The sequence below is a fragment of the Tauraco erythrolophus genome, chromosome 2 (genome assembly GCF_009769465.1).
Source record: "Tauraco erythrolophus isolate bTauEry1 chromosome 2, bTauEry1.pri, whole genome shotgun sequence".
Lineage (NCBI taxonomy): Eukaryota > Metazoa > Chordata > Aves > Musophagiformes > Musophagidae > Tauraco > Tauraco erythrolophus.
In genome coordinates this window covers 85220038-85235275 of record NC_141466.1, presented here as the reverse complement: position 1 = coordinate 85235275, position 15238 = coordinate 85220038, and the positions used below count along the sequence as shown (strand labels likewise).

Genomic DNA, 15238 nt, shown 5'->3' with positions numbered 1-15238 from the left:
TTTAATTTTTTGTAATACATTTCCTTTTAAAATTATTCTTTTTTTTTTCCCCCAAGTAAGAATTGCTGCATAAATTAAATGCAAAAGCCTGTCTTAAATTTTGTTCTGTTGATTACGTTTTTCAAGTAATGCAGGTAATAATAATCCTTTCTCTTAAAATCCAGAGTTAGCTCTCTTTGGGTTTTAAACTCATGAAGTGGTCACAAAGCTTAGTTATTGCTGTTTGCTTTGAAAACACAATATTTAAATCAATTAAGGAGATTGTTTTAATGATTATGTACTTTTTTCAGGAGGACCCAAATGATATCGACCCCAAAAGGAAAGACGTGCATGGCAGTGATGGGGAGGACAAAGCACAAAGTGTGGAGACGCTACCTCCAGGTATTGCAGTAATGTTTGTTATGAAAGATCCGTAGCCGCAAAACATTTATCCTTGAAAGCCATAAAACATAGCAGTTGTTCTGATTTGTTCTTTGTAGTTTGGAAATGCCAGGATTATTTTAGCAATATGTACTTCTCTGTTCTTAAAACTTCGACTTCCTTAAATCTTACCTGCTTCACTGCTCCTTTGGGTTTAAAACCATAGAGAATGTGACTCTTGGCGAGTACGTTTGTATTGTCCTGCAGTAGGTCTGAGCTACCATAAAAGCGGCTGTTACAAAAGTAGTCCATTTCTCTCGATGGATAGCGCTGGCAGGCAACAGACCAGTTGCCTTGGGACTGTGCTTCCAACTGAAGATTCAGCTGAAGTTCATTCTTTAAAAATTTTGTCTGGCTTCTGATGTGGCAGTTTTTCCTGAGTGCACTGATGGTGTATCTTATTTTTCTCATACTTGCTCAGTATTTGTCACATGCTGGCAAATAACAAGAGCAACATGAATTTTGTTTAATGCAATAAAATGGTCATATGCCTTGAGGATGAGCTAGGAAAATTAAGTGTGAAGGAACTTTCATTTCATATGACTGCTTCCATAAAAATTTGTTTGCTGCTTGACTGTTTCACATCAATGAGATTTTGTATATAGCTAGAATTGATGTACCAAGGAATACAGAAATAGTAAAATGGATTTGAATATTTTACAGTGTATTCAAAAAATTTACCATACAAGGAGGACAACTTCTAATCAGATGGCTTCACAACATGTTTTACTCTTCTTCGATTAATCCTAATATTTGGCTTACAAATTTGTCTTACCCAAACATCTGAAATACTGTGAGGTCTTGAAGAAAGAACTAACCAAGTTAAACTTGCTTTTAAGCAGCTGGAAACTTCCATCGCTAATAATGTGTGAGGTATGATTTTTGTTTTACAGTCTTAGACTCCTGGTACAGTATAAACTGTTTGACATTCGTGGCTTTTTTCTGTAGCCTTTGGCCTACCTTGTCTTAGCTGCTTTCTGGAAAGAGGAAACAAGACTCTGGTTATGTACGTATGTTTTTTTGGCAAAACCTTTACTTTGTGTATGAATCGGGAAATAAATCATAAAAAGTTGAAAAGCCTGGCATATTTAACTTGATTTCTGGCAGATCTTTCTATGTATTTTTTTCCCTTAGCAGAATTCTCTGCAAATATTCTTGCTGGGATTATAGGTCACCAATTTTGCACCTTTCAGCTACTACTCTTATTTCCTCTTTTTGAATGTTTATGTATTCTGGGCCAAACCCTACACATTTCCTCCAAGACCTTCCTTTCCCAGTGGACCTAAGCAGCCATTTGAGTATTAAAAGAAGTGGGAAATGTCCCAGGTTGAAAGACAGAGATATCAGAAGCTGAAAGGGTTGAAGCTAGAAGTCAAATTGAGTATAAAGTAGAACAGGTCAGAGTGTTTTTCATTTCATCTGTTAATCAGTAATCCCTCGTGGCTTGATTTAACAGTCAGGAGAATCTTTACTGCAAAGTTGTATGAAAGTCTTGAGTCAAACATCAAAGGCTACACAGACAGAATTATGCACTTTTAAATCACTATTTTGATTATTTTCAATTTGTGTAGGCAAACTTACGAATTCCAAGCTTCATTGCCATAAGGTTTCAAATTTCCATAGATTCTTTGTACTGTTTTAAAGCAAAGTGATCAAATTTTAGGAGAGCTTTGGTTCAAAACGTTCTTGCCTTTCCACTGAGGTTAAGAGACTTGTAGTTTAGGTTTCAGCATTATGTAGTATAGTATCTTGTAAGTACCTATCTTGTACCGTAGGGGCAATGGCTTTAAACTGAAAGAGGGTAGATTTTGGTTAGATATAAGGAAGAAATTTTTTACTTTGAGGGTGATGAGGCACTGGAACAGCTTGCCTCATCCCTGGAAGTGTTCAAGGCCAGGTTGGATGAGACTTTGAGCAACTTGCTGTAGTGGAAGGTGTCTCTGCCTGTGGTGGGGGGCTGGAACTAGATGATCTTGAAGGTCCCTTCCAACCTAAGCCATTCTACGATCTTTCAGAACTTGTTAGAATTAAGGAATTGTTTATTATCTTTATCTTTAAAATGGCTTTAAAGATTAAACTGTTAGGTTTTTACCTTCTGTACGTTAAAGTGTATCTATCCTTTGTCATTTTTTGACCTTTTCTATATGCTGCAAAAGTCTATTTCTTCTTTTCTGAAAATAGTGATGTTAGCTGTTGTAGTTAGAAAGACTGGCCCTGAACAATCTACATGGACAACCAAAACAAAACAGTATAACCCGTTCTCTGTTAACGACAGGAGTTTCAGCAGTTACTCAAACAGCTCTTTTTGTTAGTAATGAAGATCTGGAATCCTTTAATGCCTGTAAGTCAAAATAATCATATTTATATCGAGTATCCTACTGCTTTTACGCTGTATTGAGTCAGTAAGAGGGAGTGTAAGCTATTTAGGGGATTTCGTATCCATCTATTCCTACTCTGTTGCCTGCTGCTTGGGTGTGTGCAGATTTATCTGCTATGCTTTTTTCTTTGATCTCACTTTGAGCTTCTCTTACTTTATCTGACTTGTCCCTAATAGATCTGATTCACATTGCACATGGTTGACAGGGCCTTCTGCTGGAGCCAGACCCAGGCTTTGGCTCCTTCCTGGCTCCTGAAGTCAAAGTCACCTGTTCTTACATTCTGTGAACTGTCACTGCTTTTTGGTAAACTTAGCCCTATGAAGCAGTCTCCTTTCTTTCTTCTCAAATTTAATCTAGGCTTTCTGGACTAGTATTGCATTTGCTGGTTTTAAAGTCTTGGAAAATGATAAATGATACATTTTTAATAATTATGTCAAGCTCTCCTTGGATGGAAACTAGAATGGAATAAAATGTACCAAACTGGCACTACTTTAAAAAAATACAGCTACTTATTACAGAGGAAAAATATCAAAACGTGCTTCCTATTTAAAATCAACCAGCAAATTTTTTTTTTTAAAATAGCAGTGAATTGCACTATTTTTGTCGATTTGCCTTCTCCAAGTCTTCAGAGTTGGGAAGTAACCTGTGACAAAAAGAAGCAGCTTCACTAGATTTCACCGTTTTCTTGTTTCTAATCAGCTTCTCAGGCTCAGAACAGTCTGTAAAATAAGCACTTCTTGTCAAAACCAAGTCTAGAACTGCACTATACCCTGGTTCCAGGTTCTTAGCTGGATCAGTGATTTTTTTATTTTTTTGTTTGGCTCTATTTTACTCTGGTAGAAAACTGCAGTTCGTTTACTGTTGAGTTTGAAAAATTGATTAATTAGGTCTCAGTACAAGTAAACACATTTGCATGAATTTGAAGTTACAAAGTTGCTTAATTTAAGTTTGAAATAATGTAACTGTGTTTTCTGATACTCATTTCACTTGGCAAAGTCCTTGAAACTTAGGAAACTACAGAGCCAGCTAACTCCCCAGAAGAAATTAAATCAAACCTACTCCTATTTTTGTACCCTAGGGAAGCATACAACAGCAACTATTATTGAAAAAGATTTCGTTAAACCACTTCTAACTTCAAATTTAGTTGATAAATTATCAGAAAGGCAAGCCTTTTCAGCAAAAGTAAGGCTGGACAGTATAATTAGAATCATAGAATCGTTTAGGTTGGAAAGGACCTTGAAGATCATAGAGTCCAACCGTTAACCTAGCACTGCCAAGTCCACCACTAAACCATGTTTCTAAGCACCACATCTACACATCTTTTAAACACTTCCAGGGGTGGTGACTCATCCACTTCGCTGGACAGACTGTTCCAATGCTTCACAACTGTTTCAGTGAAGAAATTTTTCCTAATATCCAATCTAAACCTCCTCTGGCACAACTGGAGGCTGTTTCCTCTCATCCTATTGCTTGCTTTTTGGGAGAAGAGACCAACATCCACCTTGCTACAACCTCCTTTCAGGCAGTTGTAGAGGGTGATAAGATCTCCCCTGAGCCTCCTTTTCTTCAGGCTAAACAACCTCAGTTACTTCAGCCACTCCTCATAAGATTTGTTCTCTAGACCCTTCACCAGCTTCGTTGCCCTTCTTTGGACACGCTCTGGCACCTCAATGTCTTTTTTAGTGAAGGGCCCAAAACTGAACACAGTGTTCAAGGTGTGACCTCACCAGTGCTGAGTGCAGGGAGATGATCACTTCCCTAGTCCTGCTGGCTGTGCTGTTTCTGATACAAGCCAGGATGCTACTGGCTTTCCTGGGCACACTGCTGGCTCATATTCAGCAGGCTGTCAACCAATACGCTCAGGTCCTTTTCCACCGGGCAACTTTCCAGCCACTCTTCTTGAAGTGTTGCATGGGATCGTTGTGACCCAAGTGCAGGATACTTAGCCTTGAATCAGCCTTTCATTTTCCAGCAGTTGACTTGAGCCATTAGCACTTGTAACCATGTGGATAGCCCATGTTGCATGTTGTAGTTCATAAAGAACACAACCTGTTTAAGGAGAATGCTTGTGATGGCATCACCCATACGACTGATGTGATGCCCTCGTTACATTTTGTGTTTCATCTACTCTTTCCACTGGGTTGAAGGCAACTAGAGGAGTAGTTGAGGCTGGCAGTCCTGAAACAAGCATAGCATTTAAATCCCTTGGAAATTGAGAGTTTTTGAAGGTTGAAAGTCCTATATAAATGCATTTTAAGTGTAGATTATATTTTGTAAAATGGACTAAAATCTTTATATTTAGACTGGAAAAGCAGTGACATGACATGTCCTGTGTTTCAGAAAATACTCAACATATGTTCTAGATTTAAGCTATATTATGAATTAAAGCAAGGGTAATAGTATGGTTTAGTTATCATGGAGGTTGCAAAAGCATTGGGAAGTGCTAAGGGAGGGAGTTATAGGGAGGTGATCTTGTGATCTCTGCTGTTTCTTCCAGTTTCCTGAATCAAGCCACTCTGCATTTTGTATGGTTTTGTTGCACGTGAGCTTTGGTGTAATTTTTGTAAACAATTCTGTATTGGGTTATTTGTAGTGTGGTAGCTGGCTGAGGTATAAACTTGTTTTCAAAGTAAGTTCCCGGAAGTGTTTTGAAGAAAGAACTTGAAAGGCTAAGAAAAACTCTTGGCAGTCAGTGGGCTACCAAAAACAGCTGGAAAGCTTCCTTTTTAGAGTTCATTCAGTAACTCAAATACATTGAAAAAATGGATTTCTCCCTCCAGTTATTTTCATATAGTTTTCCCTCTGGGCTGCTTCGCCAAGTGTCTGTTAAATGTTCTACAGTCTGTTTTAGTTCAGCTTTCTAGTTCTGGCTTCTGTGTGTGTGTGCATGTTTTAACTTATTTAGGATGATAATTCAGATGTAAAAATAGTTATTTAGTGTTAACTGGCTAGCTCTTAAACCAGTAATCCAAAAGTATGGGCACTTTTCTCTTACTCCATGACTTTACTTGGAGGTTGGAAGTTTTTTAAAAACAAACCAACCAACCAACCCAAAACCAGCTGCGTGCCGCCGCCTCCCCCACACCCCATTCCCCCCTTTATATCTTGCCTTACAACCTCCACTACCATCTGATAAACAAATCATACCTTGGGTGCAAATTGCTTTTGTAGATGAGCACCTCGGATGATCCTGAGATTACAGAATTTTTAATCAAGTTGGTCGTATTTGTCTGGTTAAAGAAAAAGCAATTAATTTGTTTAATGATGGAAAGTGTTCTTTTAATATCAGAATCTTCTAGCAGGGGCAAACGCACGATAGTTGGGGCATGGCTTGTGGATAGAAAGCTGTAACTGAGGCTTGCCTTAGTTTCCATGCTTAGTTTCATGCAGGTTGAGAGACCAAGGAAAAGCAAACCTTGAAACATCCAAGAAACTACTCTGACTCTTGTTAGTAGCTGTTAGAGTAGTATTCCCTTTATGTGTATCAGCTTAGTTTAAGATATGCTGAGCTGTAATATTTGTCTGAAAGCTGAGCTTGAATAGAGTGACATCTCTGCAGCCTGCTACTTACTGAACTTATTTGAAAGTACCTCAGAAACTTTGTATGTTAATTATGGAAACAATGAATATTAACACCTCTCATCTGTAATAAACAGTGACCTTGAAAGACAGCTTTTACTTTGTATGTTTTTTAATGCCAACAGCATACTGTGTTCACCACAACATACTTGCAGAACATTCTCATATGCATCCATGTTAAAACAAGAATGTCTGTATTGCATTAGAAATCGAGCTCTGATTATTTTTTTTTTATGTTAAGGGTGATATAAATCTGCTGTAGGTAGCGCAGGTTTGGCTGTCAATAGGCAATGTTCATCCAGAGGTAAAACCTGATAGTTTTAAGATGTTTGGTAAATGTCATACCATTGTTTTACACTTGAAGATGGTGAAAGTCCTGAAATCTTGTTCCTGGTGGCTGGATGCTAATCTACCTTTCCATGTTAGGGCCAGTCACATAATAACACAGTCCTCCTTAAAGTGGGATTAATCTGTGAATCAGTTGTGACCATAAAGGAGGATGCAGTTATGTCATATTGGAGAGTGATCTAGCACTGTGCCTCCATGAAATGCTGGTTTTTGAGAATAATGCTGTCTTGTGCTTCTAAAAAGCCTGATCCTCAAATGATTTGATTATAACTGACTGTGGGTTTTACTTATGTAATGATACAGTAAACTAAATTATAATGTCTTTGAAGTCTGGAATAGATCTTAAAAAATAAATGTTTATTGGATAACTTTATAGCCAGATCATCTGCCCTCTTGATACGTGGAGAGTTTTTTCTTAAAATGGAAATCGTGGCAGTTGGGATTAAAAGAAACAACAAGCAAAACAGACAAGATGAAGCATGATCTGGTATAAACTTAGTATATCCTAACACTTGTGTAAACTACAACCTTTAAAATTGTTCAATTTTATATTAATTCGCAGGATATTCTAGAGGATTTAAATGTGCAAAAGTGACTGTTGATGTTACACTTAACAATACTGTTGAGTTTTAATTACTTTGTTGCAAAATTAAAAACCAAGCTATTTCATCAGTTGTGTTTGGATTGCTGAATGCTGTTCTTTAAATTGGGAAGATTAAATTGGATGTTTTCCTGTTTTTCTGTTGTAGGAAAAGTTCGGTGGCAAGACTTTGATCAAGATGCTTATGTTGGCGCCACCATGGTGCGATCTGGTCAGGATCCATACGCCCGCAATAAGTTCAATCAGGTAGAAAGTGACAAACTGCGAATGGACCGAAGCATTCCTGACACTAGACATGATCAGTAAGTGCCATACTGAGCCATGTGTGACTTGGATTAACCTCTTTGTATTTATGGCTTTTGAGCAGCATGTGCTTTTTCTAAAGTAGGAGCTCTCCAGCTTTCAAAATGACAGGAATGAAGAAGAGTGGTATGATCCTTGAACAGTGGATTAAAGAACAATGAATGTTGTTCAGTTTTTTCTGTTTCCATGACTTCCATCAGTGTGTATTCTATGTCCAAACTGGTGCTGCATTTCAGTCTCTTTTTGTTCTTGTTCATCTGATAGCTCTTCTTGGTTTCTACATTTGTAAGTCTCTTTCACTGTGAGGATGATCAAACAGTGGAGCAGGTTGCCCAGGGCGAATGTGAAGTCCCTGGGCTTAGGGATATTCAAAGCCAGATGCACAGCCTGCTGCGGTTGGCCCTGCTTTGAGCAGGGAGTTTGGACTAAAAGATTTCCAGGGGCCCCTTCCGATATCAGTCACTCTGTTCTGTTCTTCTAAGCATGTGATGATTTTCAACTCCAGACCTAAAGGAATCCATTTATACACACCCCAGTGAACACAGGACAGAATTACACTTCAGGCACTTAAAAACTTTTGTTATGTCAGGCTGTTTGTACAAATTCAGGAAAAATATTATTTTCTTGTGAGTAGAGAGAGATTTTCATTTTAAAAAGGAGTTTGAGTGACTTGCACTAATCTTGTTTAAGCAGAATTGATTGATATTAAACAACAGTTGCTCATTAGAACTTCCATAACTTAAAAATAACAAAAGCAGCTTGAACTTGGCTTTAAAAACTGGCAGGCAAAGTCTCAAATCATGAAATGAGCCAACTTTGTATAGTTAATTTGCTGAACTAATTCTGCAGTTAGGATAAACGTATGTTTACAGCTTTGTAGGTAGAAGAAGCTGAAGGAGACGTCAGAGGGAGAGAGAAAAGGAGGGTGCCTGTTTTTTCTCCATAAAGCTCTTTAATCAGAAATGGCATAGCAAAGGAGACTTGTATAAAAACTCAGACACTTTTACTGTTTAATTTTTAAATCCCTTGTATAATAGCATGGTTTTAGGTTCCTTTAAGCGGATGACTTGTAGATAGAGTAAAGCAAGTCTCATATAATTTGCCATTAATTGAATGGAAAAGCAGGAAGAATCTGGTGTTTCAGTCATTGCCATGAAAGCAGTGAAAAGCACGATGCCCATGCTGTACTGAGGAGTTTAAAATTACTTTTGAATCTTCTTCATCACATATACTTTTTTCCACAAGAAATGCATTCTAACTGTTTAGACCAGGTATTCTTTTCCCACAAGAGCAAAACTCAGCCACCAACTTATAGAAGTTTCTATGATTCAGATATGCTGAATTTGGAATTTTTCTAGATATTTAAGAACCTCTTGGGAGGTTTCTTACAGACAAATACTCTCCTTGAGAAGAACTTAAATACGAGAGATGACAGGAGACAAATCATATTACAGTGGCTATGTTTGTTTTAACTCTCAGTGTTGTGATTATTTGCTGACCTGCCTGTTTTTTTTTCACTAAATGGAGCTGGAAAAGAATGCTGAGAGAGAGAGAGAGATGTTTCTTGGGAAGGGCTGTGTCAGTGCTGTGATTATTACTTATGTTGCCATGGAGCAGTTTTAAGTGCCCATCAGTCTGTAAATGGTCATCTTGTTAAAGAAAAAAACAAACCAACCAACCAAAAAAACCCAAACTGAAGCAGTCATTCCTGCAAATTGTCCTTTGATGCTTTCCCTGCCACGTTGCAATTAATTTTCCTTCTGTTTGGCAAAGACATTCACTGCAGAAGCTGAAAAAGTTGCGTGAACCATTTGTTTGGGAACTGTCCAATGGAAAGAGCAAGAGCAATAGCCATAGGAAGAAGAATATATTACAGATCTGAGCACGTGACACTTGGAAGCATGTTATTTTCAATAAAATTGGAGGTAACTGTGTTAAGATGAAGAACTCTCATGGAGCTGCTACAATCTTTTTCTTTAAGAAAAGAAACTGGGATGAGGAAATAACTTATTTCTACTTAAGCAACTTTTTATTAATTGTATTGGTGTATCCAAGAGGCTCTTTGACTTTAAAATAACTATATTATAATACTATTTAATTGTTGAAATTGTCTAGGCTGTTTAGAAGCAGTTTATCAGGATTCTACATTAGATATGTAAACGTGCATGTAATTATGCATCTCTTTTAATACTACATTGTTTAGTCTTTTCTGCATCGGACAAACTTTTACTAGCAGCAGGTTAAGACCAAAGTTTTCTACTTGCTTTTTGTGAAAGCCTGCCAGCGGTACTACAAAACACTTTGGTTTTCCTGTTTAAGCTGCTTGCCTTTTTTTTAAACAAAAGGGAGACGTGAGAAATAGGCAGATACAACACAAGACAGGAAGCAAAGAGAGGAGGTCTGAGCTGGAACGCAGATTCTCACTCCAGTTGATGCTCACAACTACTACTTCCAACAGCTTTGAGAAACCTCTGGGTTTCCTTCTGTTGCAATCTGTTTACGATGTGTAACTGCGAGCTGTCCCTGTCGTGGTAGATGTTGGAAAGCCAGAAAGTGAGTGTCACAGTCGTAATAGGAAACTTCCAGACCTGTCCTGTCGGTGTAAAATAGTATCCCAAGTGGGATGAAGGGTAAAGTACTCCATGGTTTTTGTGGACCAATGTCCACCATGCTTACTTTGGACCAGTGATTTCTGATCACATCTCTTACCTGATGTGTCAGCTTGATTCTTGAGAATTACTTGTAAGTACTTTGGCGGGACTAAACTGTATTTCTTATTTGGCAACTATCAGAAGCTTCTGACCTTAAGTTTTGTTCTTAAATAAACAAAATCAATTTTCTTGTGTCTTTGATACCCAGATATCTGAGGTGAATGTTCTCTGTGCACTGTTTAAAGTGGATATTTCTGTCAAAAAAATGATTTCGACAAACCACAGAGGTTTCAGAAAATTTGTTAATGATATGAATGAGTCCAGTGACTTGAATTTCTGAGGGAAAGAATGTAATTTTCATGTTTTAACTGATTTTAACGACCTATGCTAAGTATTGAAGGTCTAGATTGAAGCGTTCAGTTCAAATTCTATTTTATCCAAATGTATTTTCTCATTCTGCATGTAAAATTAAGTGCTGCAACTTGAGGAAGGAAAGTCTAATCTCTGTACCAAAAGCGATGACATGATTTCTTTGGTTTGGGTTTTATCTGTGGTGCTATCGACATAGAAGAAAAGGAGGAGGACTGCTACTGAATCAGTTAAAGCAAGGAGTTTTGAAGAGCTGAGAGCAGAAATACTCAGTGAAACATTCCTTCCGTTTTATTTGGAAGTCTAAAGATCTTAATTTCTCCCTCAGAAATATGCAATAGTGCTCTTCTCTTGAGTTTTCTTATAATTGAGAGGCTTCATTGCCGTGAGTAATTGCACCCTAAGATGTGCTCTGGCTCAAGTGCTCTCTCCTGCAAGGAGATCAGCATAAGTTTAATGTGACTTTTTATATTATTCTAATGTAAGTGCTTTATGTGATAACTACTTGCAGAGTAGGCTTGTCCTCTATAGGCAATTTGAAAGTTAGCAGAAGAAATAGTATCTTTTTTGGCACCATAGGCTTTGGTGTGTAATGGCTGGATGTCTTGCAGCTGTCTAAATGAATTGCCGGAAGTTCACAATAGAAAAGGTCTTAATCCTTTACTTTCCAGGAATGCATACACATTTACAATCTATTGCTTCAACGTTGGGCGCTAGTGACGAAACCATTTTGTCTGCGCACTGTTTGAGGAACAAAGCTAGATAAGGCCTTGCTAATCTGACGTGGCAGTTGTAGGGTTGGCATGGGCTTCGTTTTTCTTCAGAGTAAGTGAGGTCACCATGGCACAGTAGTGAGGGGTTTTTTTCAAGGCAAGCACTAATGTGTGTGTCATTATGGGTGCGTCGTATCGAAAACACTGCAGGTCCTTGGGGTTTTGTAGGGTGGGCAAGAGCAAGAAGTGTGCTGCCGCTTGCTCTCTGATTCTGAGAAGTTGAAGGTTGTGTGGTTTGTGATGTGTATCGCAGATGTTTAATCGGGTGTAGAGAGGCCTTTTATATAGGCAAAGGCCTAGTTTTAGAAATTTAGGTAGCAATGTAACTTACCACTCTTCCCTTAAAAGCTAGCTTGATTAATACTGCACAGAGTACAGAATTACTTGCTGAATTTGCTACAGATGTGCGCTAGCTGAGTTTATCCCCTCTGAAGACAACTAGGGCTGTTAAAACTCTACCCCTAGTGTTAAATAAAGGATATGTGAAGAAATACATCACTCGTGTTTGTTACTGCGTAAATGGCCATCGCTATTGTGACCTGTCAGACTGTAATGCTTTCACCATAAACTCGATATACAGTGTTTTCTAGTACTGTTAGTTTCTAGTACAATGAGTAGTGTCTTTTTCAGGTTTATCATTAGTGGCTTTAAACAGCTTAACTTTATGTGGTCCTGCAGGAAGTACTTTGAGAATTTCTTCTTTTCGCTTATTATATTAATTTCAGGCTATTAGAGGTGATGGAAAATGAGTTGACATAGATGGAATATTTCATTATCTTTATGGTTTGGAAGGATGTGGTTCTGTGTTTAGCTGTCACAGCTAACTTTGTTTTTCAGATTCTGAATGTTGCAATCCATACAAATTCTCATCAAAATAGAAAAATGTTTTTATCTATGGGCAGGACCAGGATGACACAGGAGCTTTAAAAATAAGAGGAGAAGTGGACATGTGCCATTCTAAAGAAGAGATATATGGTAGCCTGTGAACCTGTGTGTTTTCATTCAAAAATATGCTCATTTGCTTAGATTTATTGAATGCTTTCAATGTAAAATAAACACTCTGGTTTCATACTCGCTTGCATGGAAGGTACTTATGACATACTGCAGTGATGATAGTCCAATGACTTTTCTGAACTTCCCTGTATCGTGACACTGACTTGCTCATCTCTTCTGTATGAAAGCAACTACCAAAAGTGGCAGAAGAGGAGTTGATTATAATCTCACCTGCAAACAAGATATTTCATTCTTCCTAGGTAGATATAGTGTCTATATGAGTTTTTAATAGATAACTGCTTCATGATGAAGGCTATCTGCTAAGCCTGGGATGTAAACATTATATTTAAATGACAGGGTATTATGTCTTTCAGGTGTCAACGGAAACAATGGCGGATAGATTTGCCAGCCACTAGTGTGGTGATCACCTTTCATAATGAGGCAAGATCAGCTTTGCTTCGAACTGTTGTCAGGTATACCTAAGAGAGACCTTTTTTTTTTTTTTTTTTATATCCCCCTCCCCACCCCCCCTGGGCATTCACTAGTGTCGAATAATAGTTTATAAAGAAGAGAAGTAACAATCAATTATGCTTTTCTCAACCATTTGCAGAGAGAAAGCTAAGCCTTAATTTCATTGATGCTGCCAGTTCTTATGTTCTGAAATAGCAGCATTAAACAAACAAAATCATTCTCCTTGACTACAAATGCAAGAAATTGTGGAACCGATTACTAGAGTATGTTTGGAGGTTGACTGTATAACTGGTTTCAAGAAAAACTCAGGGGATATTTGACCTAAAGCTATCTGTAAGACTTGCATGTTACAAGTTGTCTAATCCACTCATTTCTGGAGGCTGGAATTTTGAGGGGAACAATTCTACATGTGCCTCTCTTCACAAATGCTTTCTGTTAGAATAAGTCAATAGCTCCTGTTGAAGATAGGATCCTTGGCCAGGTTCTACTGTGGCTTAACAAAGTAACCACTTTTATGACATTAATATGGAAAATTAAGACTGCTTAGTATTGAACACTTTGAGTTTTTGTTCTATTTCAGTGTCCTTAAAAAAAGCCCATCACATCTTATTAAGGAAATCATACTGGTGGATGACTACAGTAATGATCGTAAGTACTTTTACAGGGTCTTTATTTTATTCTGGTGAGGCGTTCTGTAGATGCCAGTAGGTGACTCGGTTCAGAATAGGTCACACGAACAGGAGTTTGTGGAAACTGATCCAGAACCAGTTCTTAAGTCTTTTGTATCTGTCTTTGTGGAAATCTGAAGAGTTCTGATATATGCTTCAGGTATATTTTATTAGTTCCTACTAGCTGAAGGAGCAGAGTATATAATTGAAAACAGCCTTTACGTAGTATGTTGTCTGATGTAAAAATAAAACCTGTGGTGCTTGCACAAAATATTTTTGTAGCACTGCTTTAAATAGATGCTGATGTCCATCAGTCTCTTGGAAAAATTCTTACTGAATCTATAATAATCACGGTTTTATAAGTAATAGGATATCACAATTGAACTATTGAAATGGACCTCTGAGTAACACTTTTTAAAGGAAGTTAATGTCTACATTTGCATTGTTAGTTTATAGCTAGTTAAAGGTAGGTTTAAGCCTTAATGTTGACGAAAAAGTGAACCTTCTTATATGCAGAGAAAAAAGTTTATTTACTCCTATAAAAGTTCTTTTTTTCTTATGCAATGTAGAAACTGCCTAAAGTAAGCAAAGAGAATATCATTAAATAAAAATATTTCATGAAAGTAAAATTAAATTAGCTTTAAATAATATAATGAGGATAGTAATTTCTTAGTGTGGTAACTTTTCTTATTTCTGGTGAGACAAATAGGTTTGTTTTTTCAGCAGATGTCTTATATTTAACTATTTATGACCAGCAACATTTTCCACTACAAAGCTTTTGTTTTTCTTTGAAGACAGCATCTCTTATGGTATACAGGATTGGATATAAAACTGGTTCTCATAACTTGATTATGATGATGATGATGATTATTTATTTTTTTAAAGCTGAGGATGGTGCTCTCTTGGGAAAAATTGAAAAAGTGCGGGTTCTTCGAAATGACCGCCGAGAAGGTAGGCTCACTCCAGGGGAAGGAAGATACAAATTTCACTCTGCTGCCTTGTCTGTTAATCTTCATCAAGTCTTTTAAAAGAATATTCTGCTATACATTCTATATTGGAGGGGGGATTTTCACTTTATAAATCAACTTACTAGTGGAAAGAATAAAAACAAATGCATTTGTGCAAGTAAAAACAGTAATTCTGATGAATTCCATATAATTGTGTGCACAGTTGCCTGTTGTTGGCTTTCACCGACTTGAGAAATTGCCTTTCACTCTCAACCTCTCCTTTCTTTTGCTATACTGAATCCTCAGTTAAGCTGCTCCTGTTGTACGTAAGGTCTCTCTGTAAACTCCATGAATGTTTGAAATGATCCAGCTTAAAAGTAACTCTCCTCTTTTGCTGGTTCCCTTGCTATTTTAAGGATCCGGTTGATGGACAGCCTGGCAAACAGTTTGTTTGGCAGACTTGAGGGCGTTTGAGCAGCCAGGAGGGTCGGGACCACGAATGCCAGTTTGGCTGAAGCCAGTGTGCCGTGCTACAAACTTGCCTTGCGTTTGTGTTTTCCTCTTTGTTCCTTTGTGAATTACGGTCTCATGTCACTGAGCCCTTCAGTCAGCAGCTTCCTGGCTGCGGAGCTTAACGCATTACATACAGGCAACTGCTATTCTACAGCTGTTTGAAATAATAACTGAGAGTTGACAGTTGAAATAGCTGACTGAGTTAGCAGATACGTGCTTGTTTA

At 37.7% G+C, this 15238-nt stretch overlaps 1 protein-coding gene across 2 annotated transcripts in view; it reads left to right on the top strand.

Annotated features, from left to right (window-relative positions):
- Positions 1-15238, top strand: part of GALNT2 (polypeptide N-acetylgalactosaminyltransferase 2) — a 103135-nt gene that overhangs the window by 57958 nt on the left and 29939 nt on the right. Inside the window, exons 2-6 of one of the 2 annotated variants that reach the window (XM_086627324.1) lie at positions 291-381; positions 7475-7628; positions 12790-12888; positions 13467-13534; positions 14440-14505. In XM_086627324.1, the coding sequence (XP_086483450.1) occupies positions 291-381; positions 7475-7628; positions 12790-12888; positions 13467-13534; positions 14440-14505 (478 nt within the window). The remainder of the gene's footprint in view (positions 1-290; positions 382-7474; positions 7629-12789; positions 12889-13466; positions 13535-14439; positions 14506-15238) is intronic. The other variant, XM_086627317.1, reaches the window with a different exon arrangement.